The sequence below is a fragment of the Mauremys reevesii genome, linkage group 3 (genome assembly GCF_016161935.1).
Source record: "Mauremys reevesii isolate NIE-2019 linkage group 3, ASM1616193v1, whole genome shotgun sequence".
Lineage (NCBI taxonomy): Eukaryota > Metazoa > Chordata > Testudines > Geoemydidae > Mauremys > Mauremys reevesii.
In genome coordinates this window covers 169,327,823-169,348,112 of record NC_052625.1, presented here as the reverse complement: position 1 = coordinate 169,348,112, position 20,290 = coordinate 169,327,823, and the positions used below count along the sequence as shown (strand labels likewise).

Below are 20,290 nucleotides of genomic sequence, written 5' to 3'. Positions count from 1 at the left end.
AGATAATTGGGCAAATAATAAAGCAGTCAATTTGCAAACATCCTGAAGATAATAATGAGATAAGTAACAGTCAGCATGGATTTGTCAAGAACAAATCATGTCAAGCCAACCTGATAGCTTTCTTTGACAGGGTAACAAGCCTTGTGGATGAGGGGAAGCGGTAGACATGGTATATCTTGACTTTAGTAAAACTTTTGATACTGTCTCGCGTGACCTTCTCATAAACAAACTAAGGAAATACAACCTAGATGGAGCACCCTAAAGTGGGTGCATAACTGCGTGGAAAACCATTCCCGGAGAGTAGTTATCAGTGGTTCATAAGTGGAAGGGCATAACAAGTGGGGTCCCACAGGGATCAATTCTGAGTCTGGTTCTGTTCAATATCTTCATCAATGATTTAGATAATGGCATAGAGAGTACACTTACAAAGTTTGCAGATGATACCAAGCTGGGGGGTTTGCAAGTGCTTAGGAGGATCAGGGCTGCCCGGGGGTGGGACGAGGGAGGGGCCAGTGGGGAAATTTGCCCCAGTCCCCACAGTGGCCCCCACAAGAATATAGTATTCTATAGTATTGCAACTTTTTTTATTGAAGGGGCCCCCAAAATTGCTTTGCCCCAGGCCCCCATAATCCTCTGGGCAGCCCTGAGGAGGATAGGATTATAATTCAAAATGATCTGGAGAAATTGTCTGAAGTAAATAGGATGAAATTCAATAAGGACAAATGCAAAATACTCCACTTAGGAAGGAATAATCAGTTGCACACATACAAAATGGGAAATGGCTGCCTAGGCAGGAGTACTGCAGAAAGGGATCGGGGGTCATAGTGGACCACAAGCTAAATATGAGTCAACAGTATAACATTGTTGCTAAAAAAAGCAAACATTCTGGGATGTATTGGCAGGACTGTTGTAAGCAAGACACGAGAAGTAATTCTGCTCTACTCTGCCATGATTAGGCCTCAACTGGAGTATTGTGTCCAGTTCTGGGTTCCACATTTCAGGAAAGATGTGGACAAATTGGAGAAAGTCCAGAGAAGAGCAACAAAAATGATTAAAGGTCTAGAAAATGTGGCCTATGAGGGCAGATTGAAAAAATTGGGTTTGTTTAGACTGGGAAAGAGAAGACTGAGAGGGGACATGATAACAGTTTTCAAGTACATAAAAGGTTGTTACAAGGGGGAGGGAATTTTTTTTTTCTTCTTAACTGCTGAGGAAAGGACAAGAAGCAACGGGCTTAAATTGCAGCAAGAAAGGTTTAGGTTGGACATGAGGAAAAACTTCCTGTCAGGTTGGTTAAGCACTGGAATAAATTGACTAGGGAGGTTGTGAAATCTCCATCATTGGCAATTTTTAAGAGCAGGTTAAGACAAACACCTGTCAGGAATGGTCTAGATCAGTGCCACTCCGAGCTACGGGCGGCTGTGCCTGTGGATGGTCAATGTAAACAAACTATTTTGCAGCCCACTAATGGATTACCCTGACGGGCCACAGGTTTCCCACCACTGGTTTAGATAATACTTAGGCCTGCCCTGGGTGCAGGAGACTGGACTAGATGTCCTCTCGAGGTCCCTTCCAGTCCTATGATTCTATGATTGCTGGTATAGCTGCTCTGGGACACCTGTAGTGAGCCCCTTTGAGAGGCTCATGTCCTCTTTGTGGCTCCTTTACCCCCACAAAGGGGCCACAGCCCAACTAATTCTCCCCTCTCTGTGCAGCGTTAATGCTGGGCACTTATTTATTTTTATTTATTCATTTATTTAAACAACAATAAAAAAAATCTGCATGTAAAGGTCTAGGTACCCTAAGAATTAGATTTATAGCACTTTAAAAAAAAATCACTCATCGGGGAAAAAAAATCTTATACAGGTAACAAGTTAGCTCATTCATTAAATCAAAGAGTAAAAAAATCACTTTCACTCACCACCTCCATAGCCTACCCTTCAGTCTTCCCCAAACCTTTATTTACTGAATGTCTTTGTTTTTGCGTTTTCCATCTAAATAAGTACAACTTTCTTCAGAGCTAAAATTCTTGGCGGGGAAATATCTGTAGAAATCTGGAATTATTATGTAAACCTAATTAGAACCCACAGACTATTTTAACGGCAGCTAAAATAGCTTGGAAACCTTGTGTTTTAAAAATATTTATGTAAAAATAGCACAGAAGGAACTCATGATCTCAGAGTAGGAGACAGAAGATACAAGACTCTAGGTCTCTGTGATTTCTGTCCTGGTTTGGCATCTCTTATTTTGTGTGCCCAGAAATCAGTGTCTCATTTAAAAAAACAAGTTCCTTTTCTGAGTCCCAGAGTTTGGCTGGGGAGATTATTGCTGCTTTACTATCCCCTTCTTCAAAAGCTTTTGTATTAGGAACAAAATCTTTCCATTTAGCCTATGTTCCTGCTCTTAAGGCTGGGAAGCACCAGATTTTGTAGATTTTCTGGAGGAGTATCTTCTAGTTTCTTAGCACCGGCCCAGATTGTCTCTTTGTTATGCATTTCTGTTACAGTACATATCATAGTTCTTCCTGTGCTTTGTCAGAGTTCTTAGATTCTGCTCACCTTTTTAATTTGTACTCTTTCTATAGGTATGTCAAAGGCAAAATCTTGCCTTAACAGTAACTAGGGAGCACACTTCTCTAGATCACTGGCTTATCTGCTATATTAGGGCGTTGGGGGCCTACTTTTTCAAGAATGCAGTAAGGTTGGTTGCTTCTGCAGTCCTAGGAAGCACAACCAATCTTGGCTCTTACTTGATTTTCCAGAATCTCTATTAATATTTTTTTTTGAAGGCTGCAAGAAATCTGCTGATTTGCTGGATTTCTCTTACACATTTTAGTGAAAAATTCTTCTCTTGCTGTATTGTGGTCTTAACTTTATCACAATGGCTCTCTTAGACCTTGTCTATACTGTGAAATTTTACCCTGTCTGAACACAGCTGCAAGCAATTGTGTTGGGCATTAACATTGTTTAATGGACAGTGTTGACCAGAACTTTAAGTACTCAGTTTCATGTCAGCTGTGATTTAAAACTCCAAAGTTGAAAGTTCCATCACAGTTAGCTGATATGTACACCAAACATAGACTTTTCTGATCTTCATAGATTCATAGAGTTTAAGACCAGATGGAATTGCTAGCTCATCTAGTCTGATAGTACAGGCCATTAAATTTCACCATTACCCCTGGATTGAGCCTAATAGCATGTGTCTGCCTAAATCATGCATTCCAAAAAAGGACCTGTCTTGATTTGAAGACATCAAGAGATGATGTCACCACTTCCCTTGGTGATTTGTTCCCTCACTGTTAGAATGTTGTGCCTAGCTTCTCATTTGAATTTGTTTTGGCTTCAGCTTCTGGTTCTTGTTAGGCCCAGATTTAAAAGCTCCTTAATGCCCAATATTTTCTACCCATTAAAATACTTGTACAAGGCAATCAAGTCACCTCTGTCTTCTTTTTGATAAACTAAACAGATTGAGCACTAAGTCTATCACTGAAAAGCATTTTCTCCAGCACCTCGAATAATTTTTGAAGCTCTTTTCTGAACCCTCTTCAATTTTTCAACTCCTTTTTTTTTTAAAATGCAGATACCAGAACTGGATGCAGTAGCCCATTATCAGTCTCACCAATGCTGTGTACAGAGGTAAAATCACCTCCGTACTCCTACTCACTATATCCTGTTTATATGTCCATAGCTCACATTAGCCCTTTTTGCCACAGCATTGCACTGGGTGCCCATGTTGAGTTATTTATCCAGTATGTCCCCATAACATCACTATAGTGCATCCAGCTTTGTATCATCTAACATGATTTTTGGTAACCATGTGCAGACATGGTTAAAAAGTAATAGTGAATAGACTTAAATTTATCTGTGTGACCATATTGTACATGTAGAACTGCGAGACAGTCACTCCTAGAGCTTGCGATGATTTCAGATAAGAGGCTCTAACAGATTTAGTGTCCTATTGCTCTGCCTTCGTACTCTGCTCTGTATTACTTTTGTGACACAAATGACAGCTCCAGGGTTTTTCCATCACATGTTGTAGTCTTAAAAAATCTTGTTTCTGCATATGCTCTTTGTGTTAGACATTTTTTCTTTTAAATTATATTGAGACAGTATTTACATTTTAAAACATTAGCTTTTCAGTTAGGTAGGTGTATTATTTCTTTTACGGTGTGAGAGCTCTTAAGAGAGCTTCCTTCCTATGCACTTTTTGAAAAGTTTATATGGAAAGGAACTCAATAAAATATCTTCCTTGTAAGAATTTTCATCCCTATTAATACCGTATTCAGGAAAGCCTGTATTTTTTTATGGCCACTATGACTAGTCTATTTTTTTATTTCATAATGCAGCCATATTAGTGATTCCATAGTTAAGGTTTTTGACAATATTTCTATTATAAGACAAGTTTTTGCCATAACCTTTTCCTTTTTCTCTTGAATTTCTGAGGAAGTGCTCCTAGCTGTGTGAAATTGATCATGCGTGGTCTTCTAGTCAGAGGAGAATTTTTTATGAAAGTTCATTTTCTTTATTACGGTTGTATGGAAAAAATGAGTTGTTAGATGAAAATGCATTTCTATTAAGAGCTCTGAAAATATAAAACTGGGAGAGGTCATGAAGAAGCTTTATAAGCAACTTGAGAAAAGATACAATCCTGTGAACTCTATGAAACACATCCTGGAGTAAGGGCAAGGTAGTGAATTTCCATTATAAGCCCAATTTTGAGCATCCCCAGTTTTCAGAAAAAAGCTCCTTTCATCCTGAAATTTCTCATGGGTCTGTTACTAAAGGAGAAATTGTTTGTTTGTTTGTTTTTTCCAAAAGTTTGAGGTTAATCAAACAAACTTTTTTAGGATATGGAACTTAAAAACAATAGTAGTTTTTCTTTTTGTTTGTTTGTTTTTGTTAGCTCCTAACATTTATGCCCACTCAATTTGAAGTGGTTTGCATGGACAACATCAAGTTTGTTTTATACAGTAGCCCTCAATAAGCACTAATGCATAGAACTACTTTTAACAAGTCTGCATGGAAAATTCAGGAGTTATAAATTAGAGGCTAGAGTTGAACTTCTGGAAGTTAAACAGAGAGGTTTGCAAATACTATAATTTATCTGAGAGGACTGGTAGAAGTTAGTAATAATATGGAGCATATCTGCAGAGCTTGTTAGTTTCATGAGAAGCAGATCATGGAACTTACAAGCCTGTCTACTGTAGTTAGCATAGCTCACAAGTTCCATGAACAACTGGACAGTTGTACAATGGCCAAGCATCCTTTAGCTCTCCCTTTGGCCACACTGGCTTTCATTAGCTTTCCTGCAAAACAGCTTGGGGAAGGAGATCGGCAAACCTCATTGCCCTAGATCAGCCTTTCAAGCAGTCACTTTGCTCCTGAAACCCTTCTCTTAGATTAGAATTAGGTTCCTTCTCTGCAAAGAGTCCCTATATTGGCTATCCCCAATTTAACAGTCTCCTTAATTAAATACGAGAGACAGATTCTTGCCTCCAGTTCAGGACACTTTGGGTTGTTCAGGTGGCCCAAACTATCTAACTGAGAATTCCCCCAGCCTAGGACAGCATTCAACTGGTGTAAGCTGGCATAGCAAGAAGTTATGCCACTCACTGTTACCCATCCTGGCATTAAAGACATGTTGGGGCAGAGTAGACAGCATGTACACTCTGCCAATTCTCTGTATTGTCCATTGCAGACCACAGCCCTCCAATGTAAAATAGAGCAGTTTAAGAAGCCCAAACGCTGCTCTAATTTATTCTGGGGTATGGGCTGAAACTGATTCAGGTTGTGACTCCAAAAACTGTAACCAGTTCCCTGGCATAGAGTGGATCTTGATGTAGGAGATAATCTGATTCAAAGTTTATTGGCACAGCTCGAAAAGTAGAGAAAACAAAAGGTAATTGGAAACATTCATGTAGTTGGATGCTATGAAAGAACAGCTACATGGGTTCAATGCAAAGAAATATTACCTATAATATGTTGTTAAAACATCTCTCTCTTAGAACAAGGCCTCTCCCTCTGTCAAAAAACTGCCTCTTGCAGTCTAAGTGTTGCTTTAATCAAGCTATCTTATGTCTGTTTGCTAGACTGATGGGTACATGTCCAGGATGTCACAAGTGTATCACTGCCAACCATGTAGATGCAGCTCATGGTTGTTGGCAGTTACAGTGGCTGTTAGGATGGGTTAGAACACAAAACAACTACCTAGGGAATTTAATATTGTGAAAGCTGAAGAGTATATAGAAACATGTTCTCAAATGTCCTGATCAAAGAATTACAAATGTGTAAACATGTCTTACATTTATTCACCAATGTCACTTCTCCAGTGTGGAGAAAACCTGAGGAGAAAAAGCAGCAGCCCAAGTCCACTGGAGTCTGTTGCTGCTCCCTAGATTTCTCAATGGATGAAGAGGATCAGAGCAAATCTGCATTTGCACTCCCAGTTACAACGATGTGTAGTGGATCAGCTGCTGCTTAGGGAAGGGAAGGGAAGCATCTAGTGTGTTGCTGAGCAGACAGGGAAAAGAAAAGACCTGCTTCTTTCCAGTGGGATTTAGGAATCAGCAGAAGCAGGCCCCCGCTTTCTCCTCTTCTTTAATTAAAACTACAGAGAAGATGAGTTGCTTATATGAACTTCAGAAGGCAATAAACTTCAGTCTACCTGTTTCAACTCTGGACTTTAAGAAATCCACAAACTATGTTCATAAGATGGGTCAGTCCAGCTCCAGACTTCAAAATATCCATACTAGAAATGCAGAGATTCTGAAATCTGTTAATTCCATCAAAATGTACAAGTTACATTAAAACCTTGTGGCGTTCTCACAGGTTCAAATATTCATAGCAAATAATTCTAATATTAATCTCTCATCCTTCAAAGGCAATACAAATCCTTGGTGAGGACAGAATAAAATGAAAGCCCAGTCCTTCAAGCCCTTATAAACATGATATTTATTTTAATGAGATATGTGTTAATAAAAAAAACTGAGACTTGTCATGTAAACAAGGATTATCCATGCCAGCCTGGGTTTGCCAGCTGCAGCTTCACATTTGGAGTTTCTAGGCAAAGTGGTGTTTGAGTTATGACATTTTCAAGAAAGAAAATCAAAGTAAGTTAGGCTTGTCGAACATTAAATTAGTTTTCAAACTCATGCTTCCAAAATGCCTTGTTTGAGTTACTTCAAATTTTACTAAATCCATAAATTAAATAATCTCTACTGGCAGGAAACCATATGGAACATTTTGAGCAGAAATGAGTGGGTATGAGGAAAGTAGAAAGTGGTCAAGTTGAAATTTATAATGAATAATAGATAGTTTGTAACTATGGAGTCAGTACTGCAGCTCCATATAATTTGAAATTAAACACAATTTACTGACAATATGATAATTATCAGTGATTGGAACTTAAACAAAACCTAGGAAAATCCTTTTTTAAAAAAGTCTCAGTTGAGCTGTGACTAAAATTCTACATTTATGTAACAAAGATTTTTAAAAAATCTCCTTGGTTGTGGTTTGGAAATCTAATCTAACTTTCAACCATGGCCCACAGACCTCCAGTTTCCCAGTGAAAACTTCATGTACTGACCTATATACTGTGAACCCACCCATTTCTTATTCTTATGAGCAAGAAGCCTAAACCCTCCCAAGATGCTTCATGTATCCACCTATGGGACTACACAGCAACCCACATCAGTCAGTGACACATTTGTCAGTTTACTTTTTGTTTTTTTCATAACTGTATCAAGCAATTCTCTAATATGTATTTTGCAACAATTGTGGTTTGCATTAACCTCATTTTAGTCAATTTCATAATCAAATTTCAGGATGCAATATCTACCATTAAAGGAAACTCAATTATATTAGTACAAAACTCCTCTGGAATAAACTCTAATAACAACCACAAATGGAAAATTATTTTGTTTTAAACTGATCGACTTTTTTACATTTTCTTTTAAACAGGAACAAGAAATGCATTGGATCCTGCAAGAAAGAGTGAACTGAAGAAACCTTGAATCTCAAGGAGCCTATAATTTACAAGGAAATCTTGACTGATTTAAAAACTGTTCAGAACTGCAATTGGTTTCTGCCATTAAAGTAGTTGCTTAAGGTGAATAAATTATGGACATGACTATATTTAAGACTAATCTTAAAGGATCACATTTCCTCAACACAGTCTATTGAACAAACAACACAAAAGGATGCCACCCAGCACAACAGCTTCAGGGGTTGGGGCATTAATCGCAGAATGTAATCACACATCAGCAAGTTTAGTTGACCCTGTTGCTGCAAATTTCAGAGCAGAAAGTCCAAGGAAAATGTTTAGCTCCTCTTTGAGCTGAAATAAAACAGTGCAATTAGTCAAACTGATCTTGGGAGATGAATGCAGGCTGATATGAACATCTAGGTAAATTAAAACTGAATGATCTTTGACTTGTTAAAGAACATGTGTTGCTTACTGTGAAAAAAAATAGGAAAAAGGCTCATAGAAAATTAAATTGCGCCAGGAAAAAAAAAATCAAACTCCCCCAAGGTCCAGGAAGTGAGATACTTTATTACTATACATTGATCTGTCAATGCCACTCAAGGAAAGTCTGAGCCATCAAGCTGTAGGAAACACATTATCGTTACAGATATCTATACAATGTTGAAATTAGTCAAGTTCAAAAGTTCAGCAGCGAGTGGCTGCAGGGACGGCTGCCGCCACACCCCTTTCTGCTGTCAGCATGTGAGAGGAGTCCAGGCTTGGAAACAAGGCTGAAATTGACCATGTGCCAAGAAGGAGAATTGAGCAAGAAAAACCCACAGTAACGTTCAACCTTAAACCACAAAGGAAAAAAAGGAAAAAGGGACGGGGGGAGAAGAGGAAGGCTAAGGGGTGGCTAACTGCGCTGCTGAGCTGGGAGAGAGTGTGTGTGGGGGGACATTAGCCAGCTCCAGCCTCTGCTAGAGCCATGGAGAACTCAGTCCTATCCTGTGTCCTTTATCCAGGCGATGGGAATATCAGTGAGGCAAAGCCCTGTCCGAAAAGGCTCTGCGGAGAAGCGGAGCAGCAGCTAGGACCCCCGGCAAAAGCTCTGGGGGAAGCCGAGCGCAGCAACGGCAGCCAGCCGCAGCCCGGCTCCACGGAAGGGAGCGCATCAGCCGGGGACGAGGAGAGCGGGGGTGGGGAAAGCGCCGCGCTCCCTTTGCAAGCCCCCTGCGGTTTCAGCTCCTCCTTGTGCTTCAGCTCGCCCGGGGCGGGGGACAAAGCTCCGCAGCAGGATCCCGGCGCAGCCTCCGCCAGCAGCCGGGTGGTGAAGAGCCAGTGGGAGATTAACAACGCGGCGTCCGAGGAGGAGGGGGAGGCGGGAGGAGCCGACATCGCCCGGCCGCCGCCTGGCACTTACTGCCCCCAGGCTGGAGCGCAGCCCAGCAGCCCGCAGCAGCCGGTCTCGGAGGAGCCGGACCTGGTGATCGAAGTGTCCGGCCGGCGGATCCGAGCCCACAAGTCGGTGCTGGCGGCCAAAAGCGACTATTTCCGCGCGCGCTCGTCCCGGGACATCCTGCGGGTGAAGGGGGTGAGCTACGGGGCGCTGCGCCTGCTCATCGACTACGTCTACACGGCCCGCATGGGCGAGGTGCGCCACGACAACCTGGCCGAGGTGGTGAGCGGCGCCCGCGTGCTGCAGATGCCCTGCGCCCTGCACTGCGCGGCCGAGGCCATGCGGGCCCAGCTGCGCCTCGACAACTGCTACCAGCTGCTGTGCCTGGCCAAGAAGCAGCGGCTGGCGGAGCTGCGGGAGGCCGCCTACCGCTTCATGAGCGACCACTACCTGCAGGTGCTGCGGGAGCCCGCCGTCTACGGGCGCCTGAGCGGCGCGGAGCGGGACCTCATCCTGCAGCGCCGCCTGGAGGCCGGCAAGCGGTGCCTGCTGGTGGCCGAGGTCAGCGACGCCTTCGAGAGGCTGAGCGCGGGCAGCAGGCCGCAGAGCCGGGAGAGCAGCCGGCCGCAGAGCCCCTCCTCTGTGGTGTCGCTGGAGGAGAGCAGCTACCTGATCTACTGCTACCAGGAGGCGGCCAAGGAGTGGAGGGTGCTGACCCGCCTGCCCGAGGAGGCCAACGCCAAGGGCTGCGCCATGTGCGTCCTCTACAACTACCTCTTCTTGGCTGGGGGCATTGCGGTGGCGCCGGGCGAGCAGCGCGCCCGCCTCTCCGACAAGGTCTTCTGCTACAACCCACTCACAGACACGTGGAGCCAGGTGCGGCCGCTGAGCCAGCCCCGCTCGCAGCTCAAGCTGCTGGCCTTGGACGGCTACCTCTACGCCGTGGGCGGCGAGTGCCTCTTCACGGTGGAGAGGTACGACCCGCGGGCCGACCGCTGGAGCCCGGTGGCGCCGCTGCCCAAGGGTGCCTTCGCCGTGGCACACGAAGCCACCACCTGCAACGGGGAGATCTACGTGTCAGGCGGCTCACTCTTCTACCGCTTGCTCAAGTACGACCCCCGGCGGGATGAGTGGCAGGAGTGCCCCTACAACAGTAGCCGCCGCCGCTCCGCCGATATGGTGGCCTTCAAGAGCTTCATCTACCGCTTCGACCTGAGTGGCAGCCGAGGCGAGCAGGGCCAGGCCGGCGGGGTCGAGGTCTTCCGCTACAACACCGTGGCCAAGCGCTGGAGCCAGTGCGCCTCCCTGAGGCCCAGCAGTGGCCCCCTGCAGCCCTTCCGCTGTGCCGCCCTGGGCAGCACCATCTACTGTGTCAATCGGGCTGGAACCCTATGCTTCAACCTGGCCCAGGACGGCGAGGTGGAGGCTGACGGGGGGCTGCCGGGCAGCTTCGATGCGGAGCTGCTCAAGGCCCCCTTCGAGGCCAAAGGTGTCCTCCTGCCCTTCGTGCTCACTCTGCCGGAGAAGCCAGACAAAGCTGGGGAGCCGGAGAGCCCCCTGGTGCTCTGAGTGGGCCTGGCGTGAGGGCAGCCAGATCAACTGCAGGAAGGGGCTGCGATTGGTTTCTGCCTGGCGCCACCATCAGCTGGTCTGGGTCCCCTCCACCACTGCACTGCAAACATCTAGCCAGGGGCCTACTCCAGCTGGCAGGATTAGAGGGAGCTGGGCCTGCCCCTAGCTCAGCGGCCTGCCTGACAGCCACAGCCCCTGACTAGGAGCATCTTCAGAAGGTATGCATGCATTAAAGGGCTGGGGTGCCCCTCTTGAAATGTGGATCTAGGGCCGCTGCTGGTTATAACCACTCTAATCTTTACTTTGCTTCATGCGGGAAGAATTCACTCCTTGGCGCTGGTGAGCAGCCAAGCAAATTAAGAAAAGCTGCTAAAATAGGATAATCTTTGGGATAATGTGGGCCAGTTCCCAATCTGGAGAAGACCTTTCCTCCTGGAGTTATATAAATCCCTGAAAACAGAAGCTTATACGGGAATATTTAATAATAGTGTTGGTCTTGTATATATACACAAGAGGGGCTGCTTCTTCTGCCATTCATTTTCTCCTCTGTTTTGGATATTAGTTGTGAATACTGCTGGCTACATAAAGGAATTCAGTTTACTTTTGATGCTAAACTCAACAGTGCATATGTTAGAAAAGTGTAAGGAGATCATCTGAATTGCATCCTTTCATTTTTGGTTCAATAGATTCTTTAAGGAAGACATGGCACTGTAGCCCCAAGAATCTGCAACCACAACGAATGATTTAACAGAGACCAGATTTAAAGTTTTTAAGCAACACAAATGCCTGCCACATGTTCATATTTAGAATACTGGGGAAAAGTCAATTTACCATAGCACAGCAGAATTGTGGCTGAAAGAAGTGATAATTTCTGTAAAAGACAATGCTTTACTTTTTTATCCGAAATTTTAAATGATAGTAAACAGGAAGCAAAGCTGTTCAGTTCATGGCAGATTGACATGACTGTGGATGCCACTGATTTTTGGGGAAAACATTTTGTATTTCACTGCTCTTTAATTAGCTGCAAATCAATGAAAATGAACCTAAACCAAATGTGAATTATTTAAAACTGATTGCATTCAGTTTACATATTACATTTTATGTCCAGTAGCCTGTGGTAAGAGACTATTCCAGCATAGAACAAGGCTATCACTGGAGAACAAGAAAAACAAGAGTTTGCTACACGGGCTGATTATACGTATGTACTAGCATAATGTTGAGATTTCCCTATCTTTTAATTGAGAGACTGATTTATTTATTTGAGGTAAATGAGTGTTGTAATTAATAATTCAATTGTCAATTATAGTTCATACTGATACCATATACTTTTGTTTGGATTCTGAATCTTTCGAAAATAATTGTTTATGGAGCAGCATATAGGGAGGAGAAAAATGATATAATGGGAAGTTGAAGCATACTTTTTATCATGTTACTCAGAAAAACAAGTGTAGACCTTCTGAACAGGCATGCTGTATTAAAAAGCGCACTTGCATTTATTTTATACATTTTATATGTAGACATCCAATAGAAGGATACAGCAAATCTGTCTAGCTTTACAGTAATTAATGAGAAACAATTTTCTTAAAATAGACCCAGTGTTTTTGCTGTTGTTAATTCAGCCTGGAGTTGTCACTTGATTATGGAAAAGAATTGTTTATGAGTATTCAGCATTCTAGAAAGACATAGCAACTTCACATCAAAGAACTGCAGTAGAAGAATCCTTATGTTTTATTAAAATATCTTATTTTAGCAGGGTACTAACAGTAAAATTCTTATCTCATTGCTACTTCTAAAGAAAGGCAGCAGATTCTACTATGAGACATCATTTTGACTGATAGAAGACACAGAGTTTATCTTTATGGTTTATTTGATGTTTTATACAGTTGATCTGATTAGAATACTATTTAGAAACCAGTGGTGCAATCATGAAGCCTTTAGTCAAATTATCTCCCCAATAAAGTCACTGGAAGTGTTAACTGAACAAGGATTTTATGACTGGACTATATAAATTTTAGCCTAGTCAGCATGCTAGTTGGTTGAATGGGATTTAACACTGCAGTTAGAATTTATGTTGTGCATACAAGTGAAAGTTAGATATTGATCTTTTACTTGCCGATACACTTAACAGATTAGTTAATTCCTCAGCTGGACAAATACAATTTTGCGTTTTTCTCCTAATTATATTATTGCCTTCTAAGTATAAGAAGAGCTGTGAGGCTAAAGAAAAAATCATTTGTGTGCATTAGAATTTTTCATATAATTGTAGCACAGGTAATGCTAACAGCTCAGTAACTGCAAACACTTCTGCACATGCTTAAAGCTAAGCAGTGTGCAAGTATTGCTGGATCAGAGCCTGAACCAGTATAAGGACCAGATGCACATATTGAAATGTCAGTTTTATCTCATAGTACAGTTATACAATTGTTTACGTATTTGAATACCTTATCTAATGCAGTATTTATACTACATTTCTAGTGAGGAAGCTAATCAGGTTTGTAACTTTTTTTCCCTTTGCATTTTAATTTGGTGGTATTTTATGAAAATGCTGCCTGATTAGTTTTGGGAAATCACTGTGACCTTAAATTTATAAAGATATTCCACAAACATCCAGCAAAGATTTGAAATGTACCTTTATGATAATTAAGATATTTGTTGCTGTCTATAACTAGAAAACATATTTGCAAATACACTTTACAACAAAACCAACCAAAAATAAATAAACAAGATTAAATCAAAAGTGCTACAAACACCATGAAGACATTTTCGCTATTTCATTCAGACTAGGAATGATAGTATTGGGCCAAAATGTGCTCTCACTATTTACCCTGTTAAAAACAATCTGTTTTTAATTAGTAGTAGTCAGTCAAATAGAATTTTCTTTATACCCTAGTTGCATAATCACAGCCAGATGATTGATTTTTCTGGTAACTAAAGACATTTCTAGTTGGTTTCCTATTCTCTGCCCCATGTTTCTTAAGTAGGTCTCCTGTGACTTTTTTCCCATTATATCTTCAGTGCTAAATTAAGTTATGAATGTACCAAGTGAAGTGAAGATGCAAGCCTTACTAGCAAAGTTAGCAACAGACGGAGAGCCAAGCAATGACATGAGAAAGAACCTTAATTCCTTCAACACTGTTACTCCTGTTTATCCCTTGAAACCAATTCAAAGGAATAATTGTCAAAAGAATATCCCTATTTGCTCAACACAAGAATTGCTAAACAATATGGGAATGATGCTAATCATAGCTGTTTAATGAATAAAACTGTTGTGCAGTAGCTAATGTGAATTCCATGCACAATGAAATCCCTTGTAAATAAATAGCTGATAGAATTTCAACTGCTAAAAGAATAAATTATTCACACGAAAGCTGTACCTCTCCTATGCTGTTTGGTTAGGTATCAGAATGATTGCTCTCAGTACCTTTGGTTATCTATTGTTCATAAGTAGCTTACTGCTTTTCATACTTTAACAGCATTGATTCCAGTGACTGGTCCACAGATTCTTTCCATTTTGCAAACACAGAGCTTAAACTCAGCACTGGGTTGATTTGCTTTGTGTCTCTATAGTGACACCTAGCATTTGTTACTTGAACAAACACCAGAAGTTCTATAGTGAGTTACTTTTTTCTTAGTTTGAGTTTTTCTCAATGACATTGATTTTGGTACAGTTATAAAAGCATAAGAAAAGAGGAGAAACTCTTACTTATATCATATCCTAATGGTACCATTAAAATAACTGTAGTGAGTCATTTAATGAATCTGTCTGTAAAGGATAATATCCTGCCTTTGTTCTGTGCACTGAACTCACAGTGGATTGAAAGGCCTTTTATGTGTGGTGTGATAGCAGAATGTAGACCTAAGTAATTTCTAAAAAAAGTACCTTTTAATCTAAGGCTGGGCAGATCCTGTTGGAGGGAGGTGAAGCACTGGAATGGGTTACCTAGGGAGGTGGTGGAATCTCCTTCCTTAGAGATTTTTAAGGTCAGGTTTGACAGAGCCTTGGCTGGGATGATTTAGTTGGGAATTGGTCCTGCTTTGAGCAGGGGGTTGGACTAGATGACCTCCTGAGGTCCCTTCCAACCCTGATATTCTATGATTCTGTGAATACCCAAAGGTAGGAGACTAGGGTAGTATGTACACCTAGAGGGCCAAATTCTGCTCTCAGTTAAATCAGTGTAAATATGGAATAATTCCACTAATTTACACCAGTACAACCGAGAACAGAATTTGGCCCACAAACTCTGAGTCAAATTCTGCCCTCACAAATGTCCAATGCCACAGATGTCACACCATTCATTGTGGCTTAAGAAAAGTATTCTAGTAGGAGCTGCTGGAGTAAATTTACCAGAATTAGGAATCAGTATTCTATTTTGTATTTTAGAGGCTCTCTCAGTTTCACAAGTTATCAGCATTTATCCAGCAGATAGGAGAAAATGTGAATTTGTCTCCTGCTCTATTTATTTATTTTTAACTACCATATATTTAGCCAAAGCAAACAAAATAATGGTTGGGGAGGGTATTGGGGAATCCCAAAGTAGTATTTTAGCCAGTGTGGAATACATGGCCAGTCATCTTAAAATATTTTAGTAAACACATTTTCCTATTTATATTTTTCCATAACTGGAGCACATTTCAAACAAATACAGTATTTTTCAGTGAGCTAGTTTATTGCAGCAACCTCATGCTTTGCTCTTAAGCGTTAATGTTAGTGGTGAATAAACCCTAGACAAATTTGTGAAACTATAAAATGACCACATTGATACTGTCATTTATCACAGACTAACTAATGCAAATGCTTCAGGCACTGTGCACAATTCAGGTGAATTACATTTGTAACTGATGTATTTATTAACAGTTCAGTTTTAAATATCTAGGCAAAAATCACTGTAAAGCTTTTTATGTACTCTAATTTATGCTGTAATGGAATAAATACATACAAAAGCTCCCCTTAGGGCTTTGCGGGTAGTCAGTGTCCTTTCTTTAGTCTTTATTACATTTCTTTATTTTATATCTAGTCATCTATATTGTTTACAATAAGTAAACAGTGTTGTGTACATTCTTAACATACAGCAGGGGATTGAAGTTCTAAGTACAGTATAATTGGCACATACATTTTAATGGTATTCATGCTCATGTTACAAAAGTTTGAAAAAAATGCACTGTGCTTTGAAAACAGTTGCTAGTCCAGCTGAAAGAGCACATTTTCTTTTTGTAATGTGTTTGTACTACAAAGTTGAAATCCACTTTGCTATTAAAAAACCCAATTAATTGACTGCTGTGTAGGTGCAGTGGTGGTAGGCTGGGGAAGTGATATCACCCCCAAACCTGGAGACAAGTTGTGGGGACTACAGCATGGTTAATTTCTACTTCCTGTTGCTTCCATAAAGAAGCTAAAATACATTAATTAACTGTATCTAAAGTTACAGTTAAGGTTGCCTGAGCATATTCTGATATTATTTAAGATGTCAGATTCCTGATAGTTGGCAAATCTAAGGGAGGCATAGGGCTAGATTCTCCACTTACACCAGTTTACTGCCACTCCTTTGACTTCAGTTGAATTACTGCAGATTGGCACAAGTGTGAGTACCATCAAGCCCCCAGTTCAAATTTACTACTCTGTCTCCAGCTGCTGTTTTTCTTGTGAGTAATTTGGAGTCCAGTTCTTTTGAAGTTAAAACACAGACAGACTGAAAGAGATCTGGGGGCCAAACTCATAGGCAAGATGAGATAGATTCAAAGTTGGTGTAAATTTAACTCCCCCAGCTACCCTGATGGGCAAACTATACCAGGTTAGACCCTTACGTTTACCTAATTAGGGCCAAATTCTGCTGTCAGTTGCACCAGTATAAATATGGAATAACTCAAACTGTCCTCACATACACCTTACCACTGTGCAGTTTGCCCTTTCCCTTGCATATACCTCACCACTGAATTTGACCCACTGTTTGCAAGTGTGTTTCATCTGGTGTAACTCACTGAGAGGCCAGAAGAGAAGAATGCAGCAAGAAAAGCACTTAACTGGATAGGGTAAGAATAGGTAAGGTTCAGTGGACACCTTCCCCTGCTCCCCCGCAATTTAAATGTACACCATTTCCAATCCCCTGAGCATATAAATTCCTAGATTTCCACTCACACATCCTGTGTGGGTTTAAATAAGTCTGTTGGAGCCTAATTAGGTATCAGGGACTGTAGTGCTGACATCAAGCCTCATCCTAGGAGAGGTGTGCATGCAAGTTCCATTGAGTTTAGTGAAAATTGTGTTCACCCATCTCCCTGGATGATTAGGCCCATAGGGTCAAATTTCAGCTGTGTCTACAGCAAATTAGTGATGACTGGCTCCAAACCTAGTTTGTATCCACAGGCAACATGCTTAATTATCAGATGAGAAAAGTAAAAGCACTGAAGCTACCTGTTACAGCACATAGGCTATATAGATCAGGGTTTCAAAGTCCTCCTTATCTGGGGGTATGTTCTCTGTGGTATCAAGCGCAGTATACTTTTTCAGTCCCTCTCAAATGTTCGGCCTCTATGCTTTCACTGCTTGATGTGACCTTGAGTATCTCAAAGGTTTCCTTGTAAATACACCTAGATGCCTATGTAATACCGGTCATTGGTGAGCAGGATCAAACCTGGGACCTCTGAAGCTTAATACATGATCCTCTACTGGATGAGCTAAAAGCCACATGGCCCTTAGTGAAGACTGTGAAGCAGGGATCGGCAACCTTTGGCCCAGGGCCCACCAGGGTAAGTACCCTGACGAGCCAGGCCGGTTTGTTTACCTGCCACGTCTGCAGGTTCGGCTGATCACGGCTCCCACTGGCTGTGGTTCGCTGCTCCAGGCCAACGGGAGCGGCAGGAAGCAGTGGCCACCACATCCCTCAGCCAGCGCTGCTTCCTGCAGCCCCCATTGGCCTGGAGAGGTGAAACCACAGCCAGTGGGAGCCACAATCAGCCGAACCTGCGGATGTGGCAGGTAAACAAACCGGCCCGTGCCAAGGGTTGCTGATCCCTGCTGTAGAGCAGACTCATTAATTTCTAAGTGGTCTTGGTGCCACTGATGGGACAGAGCACCACACCCAGGAGGTGTGTGGGTTACACCTATAGTGTGTGCTTCTTTGTAGTCGCTTCAAGAGAGAGAAACTTTGCTAAGGGCTTGGCTACACTTGTGAGTTACAGCGCAATAAAGGAGCCCCGCGCGGCCTAGCTCACTCCCTGTGCACACTGGCAAGGCATGTAGAGCGCTCTGTCTCCATGGCTACAGCGCTGCTGGTACTCTCTTGTCATTGTTTTGAACTCCTGTAGGAATGCGGAAATGCCCTTTCAAAGCTCCGTTTCTGACAGCCGTCATGCAAGCCATTAGCGTGGAATGCTGTGTGAGAAAGAGAGAGGCGGGGAGGAGGAGGGGTCTGCTGCTGTCTGAACTTACAAGACAGCATGCTGACATGCTCTCAACCCCCCAAAACCCACTCTCTCTCCCCCCACATACACACAACATACTCCCTGTCATGCTCCACACACACACCCCCATATGAAAAGCACATTTCAGTCACTTGCATGCTGGGATAGCTGCCCATAATGCACCGTTTCCAATGCCGCTGCAAGTGCCGCAAATGTGGTCATGCCAGTATGCAAGCAGCTGTCAGTGTGGACAGACTGCAGCGCTTTCCCTACTGCACTCTACGAAGATGGGTTTAACTCACAGCCCTCTACATCTGCAAGTGCAGCCATGCCCTTAGAACCCAAATAAGAGGATGTTGATCAGCTTCTTGGCTACAAGTGAGGTAAATTATTACATATTTCTGACTGCTCCAATGCCCTTCTGGGCACATGTCAAGCATATAAGAAGGCACAATCCTTTCCCCAAGGAGTTTATAATCTAAGGAGAGACAAACAAAAAGCCTAGTAGGTGGGGAGAAAGGGAGCAACACATTATTATTCTTGATTATTTATTTTGTACTGTGGTAAGGTCTACAAGGACCCCATTGTGGTAGGCGCTCTATAAGCACAGAAGTAAAAGGTGGTCCCAACAAGTTTACAGTCTAGTTAATCTGTTGTGTTTACAAATGCATATTATAAATAGGACATGACAATTATATCCATATTAGTCTGTAAGCATGACGCTGTCAGCTTGCAGGTTTCTTATAGGAATCATTGAGCTGGAAGGGACCTCGAGAGGTCATTTAGTCCAGTCCCCTGCATCTGTGGCAGGACTAATTATCTAGACCATTCCTGTTTGTCTAACCTGCTCTTAAAAGTCTCCAATGATTGAGGTTCCACAACCTCCCTAGCCAATTTATTCCAGTGCTTAACTACGCCGGCAGGAAGTTTTTCTAATGTCTAATCGTGACAGACTAAAAGGTTTGTACAGTCTAACACATTGTGGATGGCTACCAGAAACAGTTATTAATATTCTTAGCTTTTCAGAGAAGGATGAAGTAGGTGTGGCTCAGCAGTGACACCTGCTTGCCAGTTAGGAGTGGAATTACAACCTATGGAAGATGCTGAGTTTTAAGTTAATCAAGGTGGTTGTGGTGACAAACAGGCCATGGAAAGAAGGGGAAAAATATACATGTATAATGTTCTTAAATCCTCCCCATGCAAACTTTGCCCTTTGAGTGTGCTAACAGCTACAATTCTGAATGTAGTACCCTAATGCACTGGCATACCCAGAGATATTTTTAAGATGACGTTTGTCTTTTCCTTTGCAGGTTAGATTGTATTTCTGTTTCTGCACAATTCTTCCAGTAGGTCACTGGGAAGGTGAAAGGACTCCGCTGACTCAGTAACTTCCTTCAATCACCATAAGAATCCAGTAACTTTCCTTTTCTGCCAGGGACTTCCTCTTTCCCTCGCCTGTTTATACTTTTTTTGTTTTGCAGAAAAGAAAGAAAAGGAATATATGCTAACCTACAAACAACAACAAAACTTTCTAGATGAGATGAAGAAGAGAATTGGTTTATCTTGTCCTCCAGCAGAAGGGTAGGCTAAATAAAAACAGGGGCTGTTTACTGTGCTTGCTAGAAAAAAGCATTAAAGGAAATAAAATTGATCATAGTGCAGACTCAGGGCAGTGTCAACTAATGTCTTTTTTGATGACGCTATTTAGTGAACCTCTGCTTTTATTCATTAAAAAATGTGGTCACCGAGGACTTTGAAGGGAGGGGCAAGATAACCACAGGTTGGCTACAGCGACTATGCAGGAAGCTACTGGGGAGGGGAGGAAGGAAGGAAGAACACATGCTCTTATAGTATTAGATTCTTTCCCACACACTTTAGAAAGCATTAGCTCACTGTTCAAGAGCTTAGTCCATAGCAACAGATTATCTATCTGCTCCGGATTTGATTCCCTTTAGCTTT

The 20,290-nt window shown here is 42.2% G+C and overlaps 1 protein-coding gene across 6 annotated transcripts in view; it reads left to right on the top strand.

Moving 5' to 3' along the window:
- KBTBD11 (kelch repeat and BTB domain containing 11) overlaps positions 1-19,932 on the top strand; it is a 28,780-nt gene extending 8,848 nt beyond the window's left edge. For 4 of the 6 annotated variants that reach the window (XM_039531782.1, XM_039531779.1, XM_039531780.1 and 1 more), the window contains one exon: positions 7,959-15,890. In XM_039531782.1, the coding sequence (XP_039387716.1) occupies positions 8,951-10,930 (1,980 nt within the window). In that variant the 5' untranslated portion in view covers positions 7,959-8,950 and the 3' untranslated portion in view covers positions 10,931-15,890. Of the gene's footprint in view, positions 1-3,579; positions 3,636-7,958; positions 15,891-19,812 lie in introns of those variants that run through there. The other 2 variants (XR_005596605.1, XM_039531781.1) reach the window with 2 other exon arrangements.
- Positions 19,933-20,290: the final 358 nt, after the last annotated feature.